The sequence below is a fragment of the Centroberyx affinis genome, unplaced genomic scaffold, assembly GCF_046629955.1.
Source record: "Centroberyx affinis isolate AG114_WGS23_722 - 3 ecotype Tasmania unplaced genomic scaffold, CSIRO-AGI_Caff_v1 ptg000423l_1, whole genome shotgun sequence".
In the NCBI taxonomy this organism is placed as follows: Eukaryota; Metazoa; Chordata; class Actinopteri; order Beryciformes; family Berycidae; genus Centroberyx; species Centroberyx affinis.
Window position 1 is genome coordinate 182295 of NW_027279088.1, and position 20482 is coordinate 202776.

At 44.5% G+C, this 20482-nt stretch overlaps 1 protein-coding gene across 1 annotated transcript in view; it reads left to right on the forward strand.

Annotated features, from left to right (window-relative positions):
• Positions 1 to 20482, forward strand: part of LOC139641993 (intermembrane lipid transfer protein VPS13B) — a 333765-nt gene that overhangs the window by 166176 nt on the left and 147107 nt on the right. Inside the window, exons 24-30 of the mRNA XM_071516677.1 lie at positions 304 to 507; positions 6689 to 6860; positions 9880 to 9994; positions 14240 to 14381; positions 15728 to 16000; positions 16615 to 16771; positions 17591 to 17702. Coding sequence (XP_071372778.1) covers positions 304 to 507; positions 6689 to 6860; positions 9880 to 9994; positions 14240 to 14381; positions 15728 to 16000; positions 16615 to 16771; positions 17591 to 17702 — 1175 coding nt within the window. The remainder of the gene's footprint in view (positions 1 to 303; positions 508 to 6688; positions 6861 to 9879; positions 9995 to 14239; positions 14382 to 15727; positions 16001 to 16614; positions 16772 to 17590; positions 17703 to 20482) is intronic.

Consider the following 20482-nt stretch of genomic DNA (forward strand, 5'->3'; position numbering starts at 1 on the left):
TGTTGCCATGGTCAAGTTTGGGCATTGCGCCCAAAGCTCTCCTCAAAGCTATGTCTAGTCTGTGAATAGTGAGAAATAGCCTCACATATGAATTACACGTATTAACATGTGTCCATGAATGAGGGATAGATATACTCTGCACAGGATTTTCACCAGATGTGGCTCCCAAAAAGTTGAGATTGAAGTGAAAATCCCACATCCGCGCTGGGCTATCTTGCGGTGTGACTCCTTTCAAGTACAGAGAAATGAATCCCTCTTGCTCTCTCTCTCTTCTTCTCTCTCTTCTCCTGCTTCCCTCTCCAGGTTCAGCTGTTGTACGAGCTCTACCTCAGTTGGAGCTCTACGTGGGCTCGTCTCCAGAGGCACGGCATCCTGCGTCAAACCCCCAGTATCCCAGAACCCCCTGCTGGTGCAGCTCCGTCCTCCCCAGTCCGCAGCAGCGCGGGCACTGCCCCCCCAGACACCAGCACCTGCAGCCCCTCCGCCGACTTCGGCTCCCCAACGGAGGTCAGTCACACTCACACATTTATTCATTCTGTGTTTCTTGTTCATTTGTATATTCATTCATTTCTTTGTCTATTACTACGGCACTATGGGTATCAAGAGACATATACGGTTCAGTCAAGGTTCAGGATGAGACACTTCACTTTTCAATTTCAACAGTAATGTCTTTATTTAGCCATATCTCGTTAATTAAATGACGTAAAATTTGCTTTGCAAAAATTTTGAATCTGCACATCTTAGCTGCACGTTTTCACTCTTCTCATAATTAGATAGAATACACCAGTGCCCCATGGGACTGGACACAATTTGTATTTATTTGTTCAGTGTTCATTCATTCATTCTTTAATTTCTGTTTGTGTATTAATTCATTTATCTTAGCTTTTTTCATCTGTTACTGTGGTTCATTCCATCATAAGTACAGTTTGAGCTGTTTTTCATACTTGCTTATCATTGTCAGACAATTTATTTTTATTGGCATTGCTCCTTCATGTTGTGCTATTTGTTTGTTTAAAAAGACCTTACAAATACGCGTCAACGCCCAACCATACTCCAGCTCTGTGGGGATAAAATGGGGCTGGATTTTTTTTTGTTATCCAAGGTGTTGTGAGTCATACAATACCACATGTTGTTTAATCCTTTGTTGTATACATGGTCCTGCAGCTGATTTATGATTTTAAGATAAAATATTGTTTTGAGTTTGAGTTTTGAGTGGTCGAGTTAGTGCTAACACATGCCTTGTGTCTAAAAAAAAAAAAAAATCCTGCTCTGTTTGGGAAGCATTTTTCGTTGCTGGAAAAATCCGATCAGGCCTCATGTTTCTTACTGGGGTTTTTTTTCTTACCCATAACAGATACTCCAGATAGACTGTGATCTCCATTTGATTTGTGTAAGCTGAGTCTTGATTGAGTATAAACCTGCTTCTTAATTTGAAGGAAACAATAACCTGTATTTACATTTTTTGTTCAGATAAAATATCAAACCTAGAAAGAGAATGAAGTGCAGGAGTGCGTGCGAAAGCCAATGGAAAAATTACAGTCAGAGTTTTTAGGGGGCAACAACAAAAAGGCCAGTGTTATTTTTCCTCCCTTCCCTGGGTGATGTTTATCCCAGGCTGAAGCAATGTGGCAGGACTGTTTTTTTCTCCTGTCTAGTACAGTAGCAGCAGCAACGGCTTGCTGGGTGTCCATGGGGGATTGGGGCTCTTTGACCTCCAGGGGCCCTTTGTGTGTGTGTGTGTCTGTGTTTCTGTGTCTGACTATGTACGTAAGTGTATGTGATGGGAATATAGCGTATATAGAAACGAAGGCTGATGAGAGTGTGTTTGTGCGTGTTAAGCAGTGGCAACTAGCCCAGGATCTAAGGCTCTTTGACCACCAGGGCCCTGTCAGCAATGTGGGGCCCATGGGATCACCACGTCACCGTCATACTTACCACCCTGAGAGGCAATAAAGTGTGTGTATGCGTGTGTGCGTGTTATACGTGTCCATGTGCATCTATTTCCTGTGTTTGTTTCTGCGTGATCCTGCGTGTTTTTGCGTCACTTGTGGACCCCGAGAAGTGGCAGCGACTCAGCGTGGCAACGGAGGCCCTGAGGTGTAGTGCGTCTCTAACAAGGCCACAGAGGCCCCTGACAGCCCACTTGTCACTGTTTACCTAAGTACAAACACTGGTAGAAGTGTTTAGTCCTCCGGGAGGCCGGGTGATTGAGCAAGAATGCAGGAGCTGTTTTGATAAGTCTCAGCAGTAGTGGCAGCGGTCTCCCCAACAAACCCCCCTATCCTCCTCCCTCCTGTTCCCTCCCCTGGTCCTTCAACCACCCCAAACCACAGCACCATCACCTCCCTACTGCGCCTTCCAAACCTCTCCACTCCATCATCTATTGATATAACGCAATCGTGACTCGACCTATATCCAGTTCATGAAAGTTTTTATATTTTCTGTTGTAAACACCCGGTGTCAGGTAGGTGCTTCACACTCTGACCGCAGTAATAGCGGTTTGTTTGGAATCAGGAGAAGAAGAAGTGGGTCGTTAGCATGAGCAGTGATAGCCACCATGGCTGAACAGACAAAGAACAGAGCGCCACCTACAGAAACTCAAACTCAAACTCCATCAACAGAAAATCCAAGGAACAAGACGTCACAGTCCTGGACACATTGTCGATTGAAAAGTGATTTCAGGGAAGTGCAGAGCAAAAACATAGACAGTGAATGTCTCTCCATCTCTTCTCATCCAGCGTATTTAGCTATTAAATGGCCATTGTATTCCAATGAGAAAATGAGCACCATCGACACTCCCATAGCTCACTCTTCAATCACACACAGAGTTAGAAACACACAAGCACACACACGGGTATTATCATTGAACCTCTTCCACAAACTCGTTTCCACTTTTCATCCCTAAAACCTCTGCAATTCACTCACTCCACCTTCTCTTTCCCTCCACTGCACCCCCTGACCCTTTCAATCTTTCCCTTCCTTTTCTCTTCCCCTCTCTTTCCCATTTCCTTCCCTTCCCCCCTCTATCATCTCCTTATTTCCTTTGCTCCCTCCATCTCTCTGTCATGCCTTATCTTCCTCATTTCTCTTCCCTCCATCCATCCCTACTTTGCTCCAACCCCCCTTTTTTTCCTTTCATCGCCTCTTCCCATTTCTCCCTCTTTCCCAACCTCTCTCCATCCTTCCACCTGTCCCTAAACCATTCTCCCTCTCCACTCTTCTTTCTCACTCTCTCTCTCTCTTCCTCCCTCCTTCCTTGACACTTCCCAGCCTGCCGTTCTCTCCCAGTGTTTGGGTCTCTCTGATGAGCGAAGACAAACTCTGCAGAGAAAATAAACCCGACTCCTCAGCCCGTTTACAGCGCCGAGGCCCAGGAATTAAACTGTATACTTTACAACTTGGCGTGTGGAGGTGTGGGAAAATAGCTCCCTCTGAGTGTGCGTGTGTGTGTGTGTGTGTGTGTGTATGTGTGTGTGTGTGTGTGTGTGTGTGTGTGTGTGTGTGTGTATGTGTGGTGTTTGGGGCCCCATGTGGCAGCTCAAGAACGTGGCAGAGCCCACCTCAAGCCAACACCACACCGCCACATCTGGTCCTCAAGGCCTCACCTTGACGGGAGGAGGAGGGAAGGGGAGGAGGGCAGAGTTTTGGGGCATTTTATACTGAAAAAAAAAATAAAGTGAACTCCAACTTTTGCAAATGATGTTAACACAGGTTCAGGGTATCCACGGGTCCTTAAAAAGTCTGAATAAATCTTAGAAATAACTAAATTTATCTCACTCTAAATGTAAGGCCTTAAAAATCATTAAAATAAATACAGTTATTGAGGGTCATATATTTTCATCTTACAATGATTGTATTTCCCTTAGCAACTAATTTCATGTTGTCCTTTTTTAATTCTCATTTAATGCTCATTTATAGTTTCAGAAATTTTCAGAAATTGTTCAATTGCAAATAGACTTTTTTGTCAGCTTTGTTTCTTTATTTCAGTTTTTAAATTGGTCTTACATTTATTTCCCGGTACACATTCTTAAAAGTCTTAAATTTGATTTTCTGAAACCTGCAGATACCCTAAATTTCAGCTGCTCGGGTTCTTGGCAAGTTAAATGAAATGCACCTCAAGTAGCACAATTTATTTTCTCCTGTAGCATTTACTTGCTCAAATGTTGGAAGCCATTCACAATTTGGTAAAATTCCTGAGCCATACGGTCCATGAAATCCATTCAAAAACAATTGCGTAAGTCCTAAAAATGCAGTCTGTCAATACGTTGTTTTCTTCTTAACCCCGGTGAAATCGTCCTCTTGTAGATAGAGGGTTTTAAACTGACAGCGGTGGGTCTGGCTGGGGAACAGGAGTAGTTGGGTGTCCGATGCTCCAGTATAACCACGCTACAGTACACAGTGGTCTGAGCTTCCCACACCGCCAGCGGCTGGCTCCTGTTTCCACACATGACATTACAGGGCCTAATCCTACTGACTGGCCAGAACTGTAAACTAAACAGTCTTAACCACACACACACACGCGTGCGCACACACACACACACACACACACACACACACACACACACACACACACACACACACACACAAACACGCACACACACACACACACACAGAGTGCTGTGTTATGACTCCAGCTCAACAATAATTAGTCCCCAAATGGCAGTTGACACTAGGATATCTCTCATTGAGACTGACTGAGCACCATTACTACTGCGCTCATGTTACTCACTGCCAGTCACTGTTATTACACACACACACACACACACACACACACACACACACACACCTTTACTGTTTGGTTCCATGGAAACAGGTAATAACACTGTTAGACACTTGATTGGAATAAATGCTACCTCTAGCTGAATTATGTGATTCAGTTTTGTTATCCTCTAGGTATTTGTGTTCATACGTACAGTATTTAGGTTCATTTGAGTGGCTTAAAGTTGTACAATATATCTTGCTTTATGTATATATAGCTTTATGATATAATATAAGACAGTATCCCCGCCTGCCAAAAATACAGAAAGCTTTCAGTCTTTTCCTCTCCTTCATTGTTCTCCAGCTAATGTTCATACCTACAGTATTTACAGTAAATTCATCATTATAATTCACTTGGCTCTCTATTTATCTGATAGATTTTAAATTGTAGTGCATTAAAGTATCTTAAGAAAATGCCTAAGGAGGTACTATGGATTTTTCTTATTCAGAGAGCCAGTGCCTCTCTTGGAGCACATGCTTCTCATCAGTTTCCAGAGGTTCCCATATAATGCGAAATCTATTTTTGAATCGGCATAATCCTTAATTTATTTATATTGTTGTCATCCGTTGTTATTGAGATCCGCTGTCAGCCACCCTCAAATTCGCGATTAAATTCAATTTGCAAATTAGCGTGGGGCCTCCCTCCCTCCCTCCCTCCCTCCCCCCAGCTGTTGAACGGGGACATAGTTTCCTCATCTGGTTCCTCTTTAAGTCACTGTAATCAGCCCAGCAGCCGTGGGGTTTCTAATTGAGATGGTTGATAACCTCCTCACCAACCACAGCCAGGCTCGATAACCATGACACAATCTGTCATTACCACGCTGCGATGGGAGAAGCTGTGGAAAAAGTGAAACCCCACAACGCCGGAGCTGCAAATTGCCATATTGTTTGTTTGCAGGCTTCTCGCTCCCCGAATCAGCCACGCAGATGCATGTTTGGAAAACAGATCCACCAGGAAGAGAGAGAGAAATAAAAAATGTCCCCAATGCTGTCATCCTCTGTGCCTTGCCAAACCCCCAGTAATGAGATGAGAGCTCACAGAAGGCAGCCTCCTCCGCCGCATCCTGCTCGCTTCTCCACCTCAACTCCCCCCCCACCACCTCCGCCCACGCCTCCTCTCTTCACTTCCCTTCCCTTCCCTTCCTCTCCCAGGCTGCAAGATGTGTGTGTCCTGGCGTATGTGAGTGAAAGCAGGCCATGTGGGTGCTGGTGGCTTAGTTTGGGGTTAACACCAATGACAGCTCCACACAATGGCCCTTTTCCCCCCACAGCGCTCAGCTCTGCTCACCAGACACTGATGTCATCCACGCACTAACAGGCTCTAAGGCTTGCTGATGCTTTGTTATGGCTACACACACAGGGACAACACTTTAAAACGCACAGATACGCTCACTGATACATCAGGCACGTGGTTGGACACGCACAAGCAAACACTCACGCACTCAGACAAACAAACTAACAATTGCAGGACAAGACAGAGGTGGCAGTTTTAAGAAAAAAATGGTTTGTGTTCTTTTCTTTCATAGTACGTTCTTTCTTATTTTGGTCTGTTGTCTGGCTGTGTGGTTTCACGGGCCTGACAAACACTTTACTCCAGCATCAACTCTCGTTAGCTAGTATGTGAGATGCTGGTGACTCATGGGAACTGACAGAAAAAGAAAAATGCACAATACTTAAGTCCTATTTTTATTGAACAAATTTCTCTAAATTATGCCACAGCCTCTAAGCTCATGTTGTAGTGCCAATTTGTGCCTCAAATCTCAGCAAGCCACCTTAGCAGCCACGGTTGCATCCAATTTGTACTGTATTTGAAGTTGTTTTGTTATGATCCTGTTTTCTTGGCAGCGTCTTGGGTGACAGTCAGCTCAAATAAGGCTTAAATGAAATGAAATGTGTGAGTTGTTAACCAATACTCTGGTTGGCTCCCTAGGGCGACTCGGTGCCAGCGGGAGACGACAGTCCGTTCTCCGACACGGTGACTCTGGAGCAGAAAACCAGCAGCATCGGTGGCACCAGCGGGAAGGTCAGCCTTTGGATGCAGTGGATGTTACCCAAGGTCACTGTTAAGCTGTTTGCCCCCGACCACGCTGCCAAAAAGACAGGTACCTGAGCCTTTAATAAATACTTCAGCGTCTTGCTCTTTTCAAATTTAATGAAGTTCAATGCAGTTGTCACTGTCGCTGTACATTTGACTGTCAATAACAAGGAAAACCCCCAAAAAAAGCCAATGTTTTGGTACTCTCCGTTGCTGATCTCTGTGGTGAACACAGTGGTGATTCATTGAACCTTTTCCCAGTTCATGAAAGCTTTTACATCTGCTGTTCTAAACTTAAACTTAAACTTTAAAAATCCAGTGGCACACAGGAGGTAATGCGGGTCATCACTAATAAGGGTCATCTCAAGTGCTAATCAACAGACTTCATCAACTGAGTATCTGTTGACTATCAGCTAGGGAGAAACACATTCCTATATATGTATATATGTCCTAATATGTATCAGTTGCCTTACTGTCCTATAACCCTAACAAGTGTTTTTATGACTCTTTGTTTTTTATTGACTCTTGCCACACACCAAGTCTCTAGAAAAGGTTCCTTTACTTTACAACTTTAGGTGAAAACAATGTATTTCGCTTCTTGCTTCTTGAGGTTTGCTCTTGAGGGAAAAAAAAGAAGTTCTTGTTGACAGTCAGCTGATAGGCAGTTGAATAGCTACTGATGCATTGCTGGGAGTCAACAGTGTGCTACCGAAATAAAGTGATGCCAAAGACGTCACAGTACTGGCCACAGGTGATTGACAGGTGATCTCTGGGAAGTGCCGTGCAGAAACACCACAGCAGTGACCACTCGGCACCAAAGATGTTGCCAAAAAAAGAAAGAAACACAGATCTACACTAGCTCTGATGTATCTACTTATGCTACAAGACAGGTAAATAATATAAAATTTAAATATATAAAGCAGGAATAGTGTCTTACTCAAATATGTCACTGTCCGAGAGTGCAGGAAGCTATTCAGAGTTGAGTTTTTGCAGTCTTGCCATATCAACACTTACAGTGATCACGCCTCTGCTTCTTTTCTCAATCGACTGCTCTCAGCTTGGGAAGGAAAAGGAAAAGCAGGAGAGAGAGAGAGAGAGAGAGAGAAAGAGAGAGGAGGGGAGGGGGGGGGGGACAAATAAATAAATGGGTGATGAATCCCAAGCGAACCGCCTCTTCTCCCCTTCAGATTTACTGGGGCGATGAAAGGCTAGATTTACCTTTACTTGGTAGCGGTAATATTTAGCATCTGCCAACCAGATCGCCCAGCTTAAGGTCTTTAATAGTGGAAACGGAATGTTTGGGAGGACCTCACAGAGATGGTTTGACTTAGAGACATCCTAAATAGGCATTACATTGGATTTGGGCTTAATATGTGCCATCTGAGTTGCGAGATGAACTTACCACTGGATTTGCTGTATGCAACACATTAAGCATGATATTGAAAACAATCTCGCACATAGGATATCAATGGAACTGTATATATGCAACATATTAGATGTGTAATAGCACATAACACATTCTTGGAGATAAGTAAACCACAGATATGGCTGCAGACAATTCGCCATGATGTAATGTGTTTTTCAACTGGAAAGGAAATAAGACTCTTCGCTCTCACACAGAAATGGAAAAACATTCCTTCCAAAGGTATTGCTTCTCGGGTACATGCTATTATGTGTTGGAAGATTGGAGATAGAAATTTAAGCGCGAGTCTCCGCAGGCTCTGCTGAAGGCACAAATCAGTGGTACACTTTCCCTCTTTTAAGATGAACCATTTAAGCTAAGGGACTAAGGATTTCCAGTACTCCTTCAGGGTGGGTTTAGCAAACTCATACATCAATATCAACACCATGTTTGGAGACTATGAGTTTTTGAGTATCTAACAACTTGGGAGAGTTCTTTCCAGACTGTATCCACAATAAAACTGACAAGACTTGTGTTTCAATATTAATAAGCCATTAGGAACCTCTGTGTTTCTCAGGATAGCCACAAGGCAACAGTACAACAACAACCGCGGCTTCACATGCATGAAGTCCATTTTCCCAAGCTAGGCTATGATTGTGGGGCTTTCTCAGTGGAAACAATGAGAGGGGAACAACAGTTAAGCTCACAGGCTTGGTTCAATACGAAGTTAATCAGTCCTGCTATGAGGCTTACTCACTTTGCCTGCAGTGGGCGGCTTTGTTTGCACACAAGGTGCACTGAGGCACGCACATACTGTACATATATATGAATACACACACAGAAAGGTCTACGTGAGCATACAGTACACACTCACATAGACACACACACACACACTCCTGCTCATCATGACAGACTGAGGGCTGTGGGGCCGGGCAGATCTCTTATCCACTAAACAGGAAGCTTTGCCTTCTTAACCAAGCGTTTTAGTGCGGCACCCCGAGCGTTTGGCAACCAGACAATCTAGCTGAAGTTGTTGGACAACAAGTCACTTACCGGTAGTGTAAATTTAATCTATGTGTGTGTGTGTGTGTGTGTGTGTGTGTGTGTGTGTGTGTGTGTGCACGGACGCGTACGTGTTTCCACATTTGTTTGTGCAAGTGTATCTGCATGCTCGTTTGCGTGTGTGTGTGTCCACTGATAGACCTGCGGCTGATTAGGCTGTGTGTAGAGACCCAGCCTTAGTCAGTCAACATTGACCCAGCTTCATCATGAACACATGTGGGTCCACAGTGTAGGAACTGACCACAGCAGTGGGATTAGAACCAACGGCAAGACCTGGACAGGGTTAGCTACAGTGTAGGGCCGCGCCCACAGAAATCAAACACACACACACACACACATAGAGAGAGATGGAATTTCCTCTACTGCTAAGTGGCTTGTAGTCCAACTACTTCAGTTGGCTTGCCTGGTTGCCAAGCACTCGGGTGGCCGCTCAGAACGCTAAAATGGAGACAGACGGAGACACTCCCCACGTTTGCAGTGCAGCAAACTAAGGATTTACACACAATTAAACAGCTTAAAGAGTGTACATGTGTCCACTCCGATCTACCTCATAGTCTCAAAATGTCAGCTATATTTTGAATCGAGCATCATTCGTGTCCTTTGTGTTTTGTGTGTTTGGCAGAGATCTGTGTGATCAGTGAACTGGAAGACCTGAGCGCCTCAGTAGACGTCCAGGATGTTTACACAAAGATCAAATGTAAAGTGGGCAGCTTCAACATCGACCACTACAGAACCAGGTAGAGTATGTCCAGTACACACACACACACACACACACACACACATAGAGGAATACATATAAACACAGCTAGAATTGCATTTCACCAACACATACAGCACATACAGACACACACACACACACCCACACACACACACACCACCAATACCACTAACACTTTGTCTGTCCCCACTTTTTCCCGTGCGGGTGATTTCTCGGATTATCACCTCAGTGTCATCGTCTTCCCAGCCAGATGTTGCGGTGGTGACCACAGACACACAGACAGACAGACAGACAGACAGACAGACAGACCGAAAGACAGACTGACCGAAAGACAGACAGACGGGTTGAATGGCCTGTGGGCCAGCCCAACTCTGACTCACAGAGTGGAGGAGTTCAGTCAGTCCGTCAGTCATTTTCTCTCTGTCTGCGGTGTCTGAATCGATTCACAGAAACATTAACACGTTGTTGGGGGAGGAAAACCGCTGGGCCACGTTCCACTGCGTCCTCACGGTAATCTCTCCCTACGCAAAGTCCAAGTGAAAACGGAGTAATTTAGTCCTGGGTTCTGAAATTATGGAAGCACATACTGTAACACGGTGAAACTGAAAGCTATCATTAAGGACTTTTTTTCTGCCCTGCACACATACATTCTTCCCGTTGAATTAGAGAATCCCGTTTCCAATATCTAAAACCTTATTTTTTCCTGTATTTTGTCCTCGTTGTCCTGATCACATACCTCTGTGCTGGAGTCACCGGCTCCCAGTGTGCACTGTGTACGTGCCTGAGGTCTTGTTCTGTTGGGAAGAGACCACTTAGCAGGAGGCAATTCCCCCTGTCTTGGTCTGAGGAGATAATGGAACAGCGATCTAACCAGCCAGCATTTTGCATCCAACAATCCAGGGTGTGGGTGTGTGTGTGTGAGCGTGTGTGTGTGTGTGTGTGTGTGTGTGTATATGTGCCTCCGTGCCTGCACAGATGCATTCCTATGTGTGCCTGCTCTTCAGATCGGGCCAGTGTAAGGGAGGCTGATCTTGCTGGGCCCTGAGCCCATATTGAACCCCAGCATCAGGAGTCAACACTCTCACCGCTGATATGATGATAGGTATTGATTCTGATTTGCCAAATTTTTAATTTGCCCTAGTCAGGTCCTGCACATGTCGGTTCAGGTCAGACCGAGACTGAGGCGATCAGCTTGGCTTTGAACTTGACTAGCTAGCAGACCTCCCTGTTTCTCTGTGTAGTCAATCGATTTATGCTCTGTTGGGCCACATGTGCTACATATGCTATATCACCCAAGCCAGGACATTGTCAGTGGTGAGACGGTTGGAGAGCGTGAAGGTGTCCTGGGTCATTATATCATACTATTCTGCTCTACACAGGTGTGTGTCCAATTGCTTCTGAGACAGAGCCAATCTCTGTAGTAGACCTCTATGCCTCCCTAAGTAGATAATGGATCAATTTTCACATTTCTAGGTTATTTCAGTTTAATGTGCATTTAACAACATGGTCTCAACACACTTTTAACGGACCAAGGTTCTGGCAGGCATAAACACTCCATCATCCAAGCCAGGTTATAGTCATGGCTGTTTAGGACACAGTGGAAGACCTCTGGGCTTCAAGCCCATACTAATCTGTATCATCCAGACATACAAGAGAGCCCACAGGGCTTGGAGTCCATATTAATCATTCTGAACAGATAATTGTTAGGTATTTCATCACCCAACCCAGGTTATTTGTGTGTAGCGGGTCAGATTAAATCAAGCTTGACAGAGAGAAAATGTCTCATCTGGCCTTAGCTATCTCACTGCTGGAGAATGAATGGAAAGTTAGATTGGGCGGGCAAATATGGGAGGTGAGTAGATAATTGAATCCTTGATTGTATCAAAATAGGAGGAAGACAAGAGAGGGTGGAGGAGGGACAGAGGATGACAGAGGGGGAGACCCTAGGGAAGGAGGAATAGGTTGGTGTTAAACCGTATAGGTGGGCGGCTCTGGCTCTGATGATGGAGGAGAGGAGGGGAATGACAGAGAGATGGAGAGGCGAGGAGGAGATGGGGTGAATGGCTATTAAACTCTGTAGGTGGGCGTCTCCTCTCCGGTGGGAAGTTCAGAAGATTAGAAAGCTTCTTCTCCTCCGTATTTTAGTGAGGTCTCCCCTGGCAACGGCGCTCCCTGAACCCTTCTGAAATGAAGAGACGCCCCCCGAGAGAGGACGGCCGGTGACAGTTCACCCTTATTCGCTCCAAGGAGCAGCTCACACAAATTGGAGCTGATGTCTTCCAGCTGCTCCGCAAATGGTTGGGAGCAAGAGATGACTGGATGGGAGCAGAGAGAGAGAGAGAAGAGAGGGATGATGGGAGAGAGGGAGAGCGGTGGGGGGTCCACATGTATTAGTCACTCCCAGAACGTGTATTACGGCTGAGAGGGGAGATTACAAAGAGACATTCACACGCTCACACACATACACAGAAAGACTTGTCAAAGGCACACAATAGATAACGACACATGCATCGCACACAACACACACACACACACATACACACTCACTCGTAGACCCCCTCCTCAATGACCTCCAAGTGTCCTGGTGGGGAGTTAGGGAGGCGGAGGGGGGCAAGACTTAATGAAGAATTAATGCAGATGTTGTTGAATCATTTCCATTGTGTGAAACGCTGTGCCATAAATGTGTTTTGGCATCCTACAGCAACCGTAATAACCCTATATGTGTGTGTGTGTGTGTGTGTGCGTGTGTGTGTGTGTGCGTGTGCAGTACATGCACACACAAACATATGTATTCTGGATTTCGTGTTTCTTAGTGATAATGTTACCTCTGCGCATTGACACTGATTGTTATTGTGTGTGTGTGTTCATGTTGACTTCTTTTGGTTTCTGCTCCACAGGTGTTCTCATGGATGGTAACAACAATAAGCCATATGGAAATCTAATGTCAGATGTTGATTATGTTGATGCCATAGCATATTTTGTGATTAAAGTAATTTCATGAGTTAATAGTTTGCGCATCTACATGTGCAGGCTGTTGAAAGATCGATAAAAGTGTTAGTGTTAGTTAATTAGTTAGTGTTAGTGTCAATAATCCAAACGCGATGTTGTAACTACAGTAGATGTTACCATTAAAGTGATGACACCAGCCCATCCAACAGCAGTGTAAGTAGTCCCAGATGCCCAAGTTAAGCTGGGCCTTGTGTGTCTCTCCAGGCCAGGCCAGGGTTGGCACTTTGGCTACTATGAAGGACTCGTCCTGCAGTGCAAGGAGACAGCCGCGGTGAGGCCTCTGCTCGTCCCAGAGCAGCCTTAGCAGCCCTAGCCCTCTGTATACTGTACCTCTGCCATTCTGCTGCTCCTAATCTAGGTCACTCATCTCTACTCGTGCTGGACAGACGGGGAGAGAAAGGAAGTCACTGGAAAACTAAGCTTTTGGCTGTAACTTATGTGTATCAATAAGTAAACTTCAAACTAGTGTAAACAACGTCACTCAACACATACCCTTAAACAATTGAATTAAATTAGATATAAATTCCAACTAGAACCCTCCCCTGTCTCTCCAGTGGCTCTGATTGGCTGGGTTATCTAGCCAATGAAATCTGGTGACAGCGGTTCTTCTGTGTGTGGGAGGAGGAGACTCTGACATGAGCTCCCAGTCTCTTGATGATGATATCATGACACTGCGTCATGGCAATGGTCTTATACTGTCACCTGACTGCAGAGGACACATTTTACAATAGACACCTGCAACTGTGAATAGAGCAGAGTTTACATGACTGCCCAGTACCTTTTTGTACTAGTCTTTGATTTGAAGCACCTCTAAATTGCACTTTTTTCCATTTAAGATGCTACATCACAGTTTGGTGATAACTGATCGAAGAAAGCTAATTTTAACAGTTGCATCTGTGTTCTTATTGCTGAGATAGTATAAGACCATTCCCCAATGTTTCAGCTGGTTCAAGCTGGTGCAACCTCTCTTTTTGGTTTTAATCAGTTCACTCTAACATTGATTTGCCCAAATCATCTTTCAGTTCCACGCTTATTGCTCTTCTGTCTCTCTTTTTTCTTTTGTCATCTTCCCTCTTCTCTTTCTCTTTTCTGCTGCTTACCTCCCTAAAATCTCTCCTATTTGAATACGTGTACTCCTTGACTTCTCTGTCCCCTCTCTGTGACTCCTTGCCTCCTCTGTCCCCCTTTTTATTTTTTCCTCCTTCTGCCTCTCTCCTCTGTCTCTCCTCCCTCCCTCTCTGCTCCTCACCCCCAGTCCGGAGGAGGGTGCTCGGAGCTCGGGCAGCTGTGGAGGAGTGGTCCTCTCTTGCACTGACAAGCTGAACAGACGCACTGTGCTGGTTCGACCCGTCAGCAAGCAGGACTCTTTCAGCCACTTCTCTGGCTTTTTCCCTCCTGTAAGAATCCAGCGCTTCTCCTTTTTAGTCTTTTTTAGTTGACTCTGCTTAGCCTCCATCAACAGTGGCTCAAAAGAAATGTTCCAGCATGCCCCTCAGGGATGTTTCAGAAGCCAATGCTTTCATATGGTTTTTATGGAATTTTTAGTGTTCCTTTGAAATGTTCTATTGAACCTTTTGTACTATACTGTAGTCACTGTAACAATCACAAATGAATAAAATACCTCTACAGGTAAAATACCTCTAGTATTTAACAGATTTTGCACTTGGTCCCTGAGGGTTGCACGTAACTTGAACGTGAAATTTAATCCACCATCTGTTCAGATTTATGCATTATTAAAAAGTGTAGCTATTCAGACATTGAGCTTGATTGATTTGTTAGGTCTTTGTGCATTTAGAATTACTGCACAAATCCTCCAAATCTAGGTGCATGGTTTTATGCTTTTAAATGTTATTGTTATTTAGCTATCAGGTTTAATTCATTTGTAAACTACTATCAAGTCCACTGTTAATGGAAGGTCCTGCAGACTCTACCTTGATGTTTTAAACAGATCTGCCTCTCTTGGAAATATCTTTTAATCACGCTGTAGTTGGAGATTATTTTCTTTTACTTATTACATATTTGAATGATTCCTATGCTGTAATTAAGTTTGCAAATCAGTCATTAGATTGGAGATCTGGCTTTTCTGATAAATCAGAAACATGCTTTCTAATTCAGCCTCAGAGGATAGCTACAATCACTCATTGTTATTATAAGAAGTTATGCTTCTCATAAAGGAGGCTGAGTTACTGCTCCAGTCTAATTTAGAGCATAGACTATGAATAATTCTACTCTAGTCTCATCCATTTTGTGCTAGTGGCTTCAGCTTGGCTTGCTCTGTTAGAGCGGTATACGGCATTATAGAGGGCTGTTTTCCTGGTAGAGGTAAAGTCTTGTTCTGAAATACAAGGGTTGACTTGGCTTCCCAAACTCATTAGGGCACTTTTAGAGACATGAATTAAGCATTGTTCAAGGCTAAAATATTTTTTCAATAAAGATCTCAATTGAATAAACAAGTACTAGAAACCAGGCTCAATCCATGTCTGTGAAAGTGATCTCAGAATAATTAAGAATAATTTGTATTCATCTTTGAATAGGAAAAATCATTGCCTATGAAGAAATTTGTATAATAAAATTTCATTTTATAAGATTTATAACGCTTAACAAGGCTTAATCCTCATCCAAGAAATCAGACCAGTCTCTCAGAGAAAAGGTACAATATTGTATTATGTTGTACCTTTTTTTCTAAGAGTGCTTTGTGTGCTACTCATGCTGGTGTGTTTTGTCCCTTCTCACTGCCGGCCAGACGGCAGCCAAAGTCCTGGAGGGCTCTCACCAGCAGCATGGCTTCCTGTCCATCACCTACACCCAGGCGGTCACCAAAAACGTCCGCCACAAACTGACGACGCGGCCCGAGCGGCCTTCACGCAGCTGCACCGCCACTGGCGGCCAGCGGGTGACCGCTGATCCTCTGGCGGACGGCTCGCCTCAGTACCTCCGAGAAATCCTGCTGACGGCCCAGCCCTTCGATGTGGTGCTCTCCTGTCCGTTACTGGCCACCGTCGCAGGGCTGTTCCAGGTAGAAATCCTAGATTGATTATACAAGCGTTTGGTAGGGCTAGTAATTGGCCAGTATGGTGAGGCTGGAGCCTCAAGGGGAATCAGGAAGAAAAACAGAGCTTTATTTGTAAGCTTACATGGATAAATGTACTTATTGAGAGCAGTTACTCTAGACTGATTTTGCAAGAATTTGGCAAACCTGATGATAAAACAGAAATCTCAAGACAGGACCCTCCATTGTACAAATTGTTTTTGTTAAGCTCACTTTTGTTAAAAACTGTGACTCAAAGCAACTGAAAACTCAAAATTATGAAATTGGTGGAACATCCTGTTTAACAAATTGATGTTATGACAAGAAATCACATTTTTATTGATCAAAATCCCTTAAGACTGTTCATTTTTCACTGTTACAGAGTTTAATGAAGCACCGGTCTCAAGTTTACTTCCAATGCCAAAGTCTTTTGTCTGCATTTTTCATGCAGTTTGGTGTGCTACTCCCTGATGAGGAGTTGTTTTCAATATGTTCCTTTGAACTAGCTATGAAATACAGGCTTTTTAAATTTTTGCTTGGGGAGTGCCTTGGAACGCCTCCTTTTTTTGTTTAATCTACATTATAAGTTGATGTCTTTCCAGGCTACGCTACCAAGACGCTACCGAGAGCGTGGGAAGTCAGCAGGCCAGCCAATGAGAAGCCACACGCTGACCTCTCGCTGTTTGCCTCTCATCTACATCAACACCAGTGTGATCAGGGTCTTCTGCCCCGGAGCGCAGGACAAACACACAGCATCAGGTTGGAGCACAGCTTGTCTCCTCTGAACACATAGACACACTTGTGTACACACATGGAAAACTTATGTGTTTCCATTACAGCAATGGTACAACATTATGTTGCAGGCTATGTTTTGGGTTCTTCATGCCTGTGGTGCTAGTATGAAAGCCCTTGTCATGGCCGTCCAGACATAGCAGAGCCACCACATTAGTATTCAGAGACATTTGCAAAGACAAATAGTTGAGGTTCTGGATAACCCCACCACAGTTGCATACACTCCTACAGAATATAAAATAACTATTGTCTGAATGTCATAGATGAAGGCTTGTTGTGTCTGCTGCTAGTAATGACTAATGGCGGTAAGTCACTCTGTGTGTGTGTATGCACACATCTACATGCTTTTATGTGCATGTGTGTGCACTTGTGCGTTATGTGTCTGCATGTGTTTGCACATATGCTTTTGCATTTACAGTACTGTGCTAAAGTCTTAGGCATATGTCAAAGAAATCCATAAAGTGAATATGCTTTCAAAACTAATGAAATGAGAAGTTTCTGAATATCAAAAATTTACAATAACCAGCAGTCTACTGACACACTAATGCAGAAAACAAATAAACATCTAAGACTTGAAATGTATATAAAAAATCTAGGGTGCCTAAGAAGATGTATGTATGTCTACATCCCCTTGAATGTTTGTATTCTGTATGTGTTTCTGTATGTATTGTTTGTGTATAAGTGAGGATGTGTGTGTGTTGGTGTGCTGTATGCCGCTGTACTTAATTGATTTTGTGTGTGTGTGTGTGTGTGTGTGTGTGTGTGTGTGTGTGTGTGTTCCAGCAGAGCCCCATATGAAGAAAGAGGACACCCTGGTGTTGAAGCTGGGTTCCCTCAGCATGGCTCCTCAGGCTGATAACCCCTTGACCCGCACAGTGCTGCGCAAAGACATCTACCAGTAAGACAAACTCTCAGAAAACTGGATATTTAGTTTTTAATTGAACAACAGTGAAGTCCACCACCTACAGCTCTGTTATATTGGGGTGTTTACAGGGGGAATTGTATGTAGTATAACTTAATAGACATTTTTGTAAATGGGATGAAGTATTCAACATGAGCAGTCACACAATGCTTTTTAACAGGTCAGGGTTGGTGTACAAATGTATGCAGAATAATGAAACTTGTTGATCAAAATCAACTTGGCAATGAAAAGGCTTCTACAGTCGCGTTTTGCAGTTTGCCATTGCAGTTAACTGACACCCCGCCATGCTGACCGGGATGTGAATTTCCAGGATTTCTCATTGTTTTGGGGACACACATCTACCATTTGTTTTTATTTGCCAAAGTTTTCTTGTTAGTTTCTTGCTTTGTTGTATTCTTGCTCACGTCCCTAAACGCTTTCTGATGTAAGATTCTCCCATTAGTAGAGAAAAGTGCACACCAGGCCAGACAAAAAAATCAAGCAAAAGTCCTTGTTTACACCCATCCTTTTTCTGTGTCTCGTCTGTTGTCATGTGCCGGCGCACACGTTTGTCCTCAACTCCTCTGATTCAAGATGGTGTTCAAAACATTTATCATTGAATCTGCCTCGCCTCGTCTCCCTCCTCTTCTTTTACACATTTTAACTGTTTTCTCTGACACCTCTCCTGTTATTAAATCCCATCACACTCATGCACAGCTTTATCACATTCTTCCTTGAAAACACACACACACTTTTCCTATTTTTAGCCACCCCAAATCCTGCCAATTGACCACAGTTCATTAAAGGTGCCACTCATAATTTGTCTGCCCTCAAGTCACACTCCATAAAAGCCGCCGTGAGACAAGCAAATCTTTGGTGTGTGTGTATGGGTGGGTGCGCGCATGTTCATGTGTGTGTGCAGACTTATATATATGTGTCTGTGCATGTGTGTGCTCATGATGCTTGCTGTCCCGTGGGAGGCTTCGGGGTGCGGTGGGTGAGAGCGCCACAGTGTGGTCAGGCTCGCCCGGCGATGACGGAGAGCAGTGAGTGACACCTCGGGGGTCGGCCGGGCCCTCCAGCTGAAACACAAGACTGTTGACACAAGCCCCCCGTGCCATGTGGATCAAAGCTGCGAGCCGGGGAAAAGCTGGACTTCTGAGGGAAATAGGTCTGCGCAAAACACATTTCTCCGCTATAGGCAGCTAAGAGAATCTGGATTGTGTCATAGCTGCCTCAAAACCGCAGCCCCACGGTGTGTGTGTGTGTGTGTGTGTGTGTGTGTGTGTGTGTGTGTGTGTGTGTGTGTGTGTGTGTGTGTGTGTGTGTGTGTGTGTGTGTGTGTGTGTGTGTGTGTGTGTGTGTGTGTGTGTGTGTGTGTGTGTGTGTGTGTGTGTGTGTGCGTGCGTGCGTGTGTGTGCGTGTGTGTATAGGCAGAGATGGAGCTGGCAAACACATGTAATGAGGGAGATAAAAGTGGTGCCTAATGCTTTGTGCAGCTGCTAGTGAGATGTGAGCTGACATTGGAAGGGGAGTGGAGAGAAAGAAAAAAGGAAGGTGGACGAAAAAAAGGAGAGGAGAGGCCACTCCAGTCTTCATTGCTCCCTTCAGTTGGTGGAAGTGTCAGAGTGAGGGAGATTGCATGGAGCAGGGAGGCAGAGGGGGGTCTAGGCCTATGGGCCTGTCTGACAGTCCATAACTATCAAGGCAAGATGGAGAGAAATACCACGCTCTGCGCAACATCGTCCAAATTTCTTCCAGAGTACCCAAGCTATCTCCGTCACAGTCTTTCATTTGTTCTTTTGATGTATAAAGCAAGGATGCTATTGATCAGTAACCATAGCTACTGTTTTCCAGGGACTTTTGGGGGGATTTTTCCCATCAGTTGTGCACAGTGTACCATGCCGAAGTGTTTGCTGTTTGTTTTGGTGCAAGTTAGTACAGCTAATGGGATGAAACTCCACTGTTTCCATGGAAACAGTGCCTCGATGTATTTTGTTGACGTTTTGACCATGTTGTTATCATGTCAGATGATAAATGATGATCTCGTGGGCATGGAAAATATCTATCTGAGTTTTTCTCAGACTTTAACCCCAAAAACCAGTCAGACCAGCCATGCAATTTCACCCCATATTGGCCAGCAATGTTCTGTCTCTGGTAGTTAGAGGATTGGTGGCTCTGTGGCTCTGGTGCCCACATCTTCTCATAGACATAGACGGCCTGGCAAGACGCTCCACCCTGGCCTAAACACACACACACACACACACACACACACACACATATGCACGCACATGCACTCATATACCCATACACACACGTAGGCACATACAGTCAGGCACGTATGTATACACAGACACATAAACCTACCTTCAGTCAACCATGCATCCATACACAGACAGATGTGCAATCTATGCACCCACAAAGGCATGCTCACAAACGCACACATAGGCATACACTCTTACACACCAGCACCAGGCATGGCTCTGTGCACAAACACACCCACATCCACTCACCCCATCAACCTCTGCACACAGAAGCCAAGAGTCACCACTTCCCTCTCTGTAGTGAAACCCAGGAATTATCTTAAACCGCTCTCTGTGTTCATTCTTCCATTCCAAACCAGGAATTATCCTCACCACCTTCCCTGTTCACATCTTCTCTCCAATTTAGGATGATCACACTTCTGAGTCACATGATTGATAGGCCTGAGATTGGAGGCCTGTTGACTTACCATTACCAAGCGCTGTGATATGATGGATCTGCACTGCACTCCACTG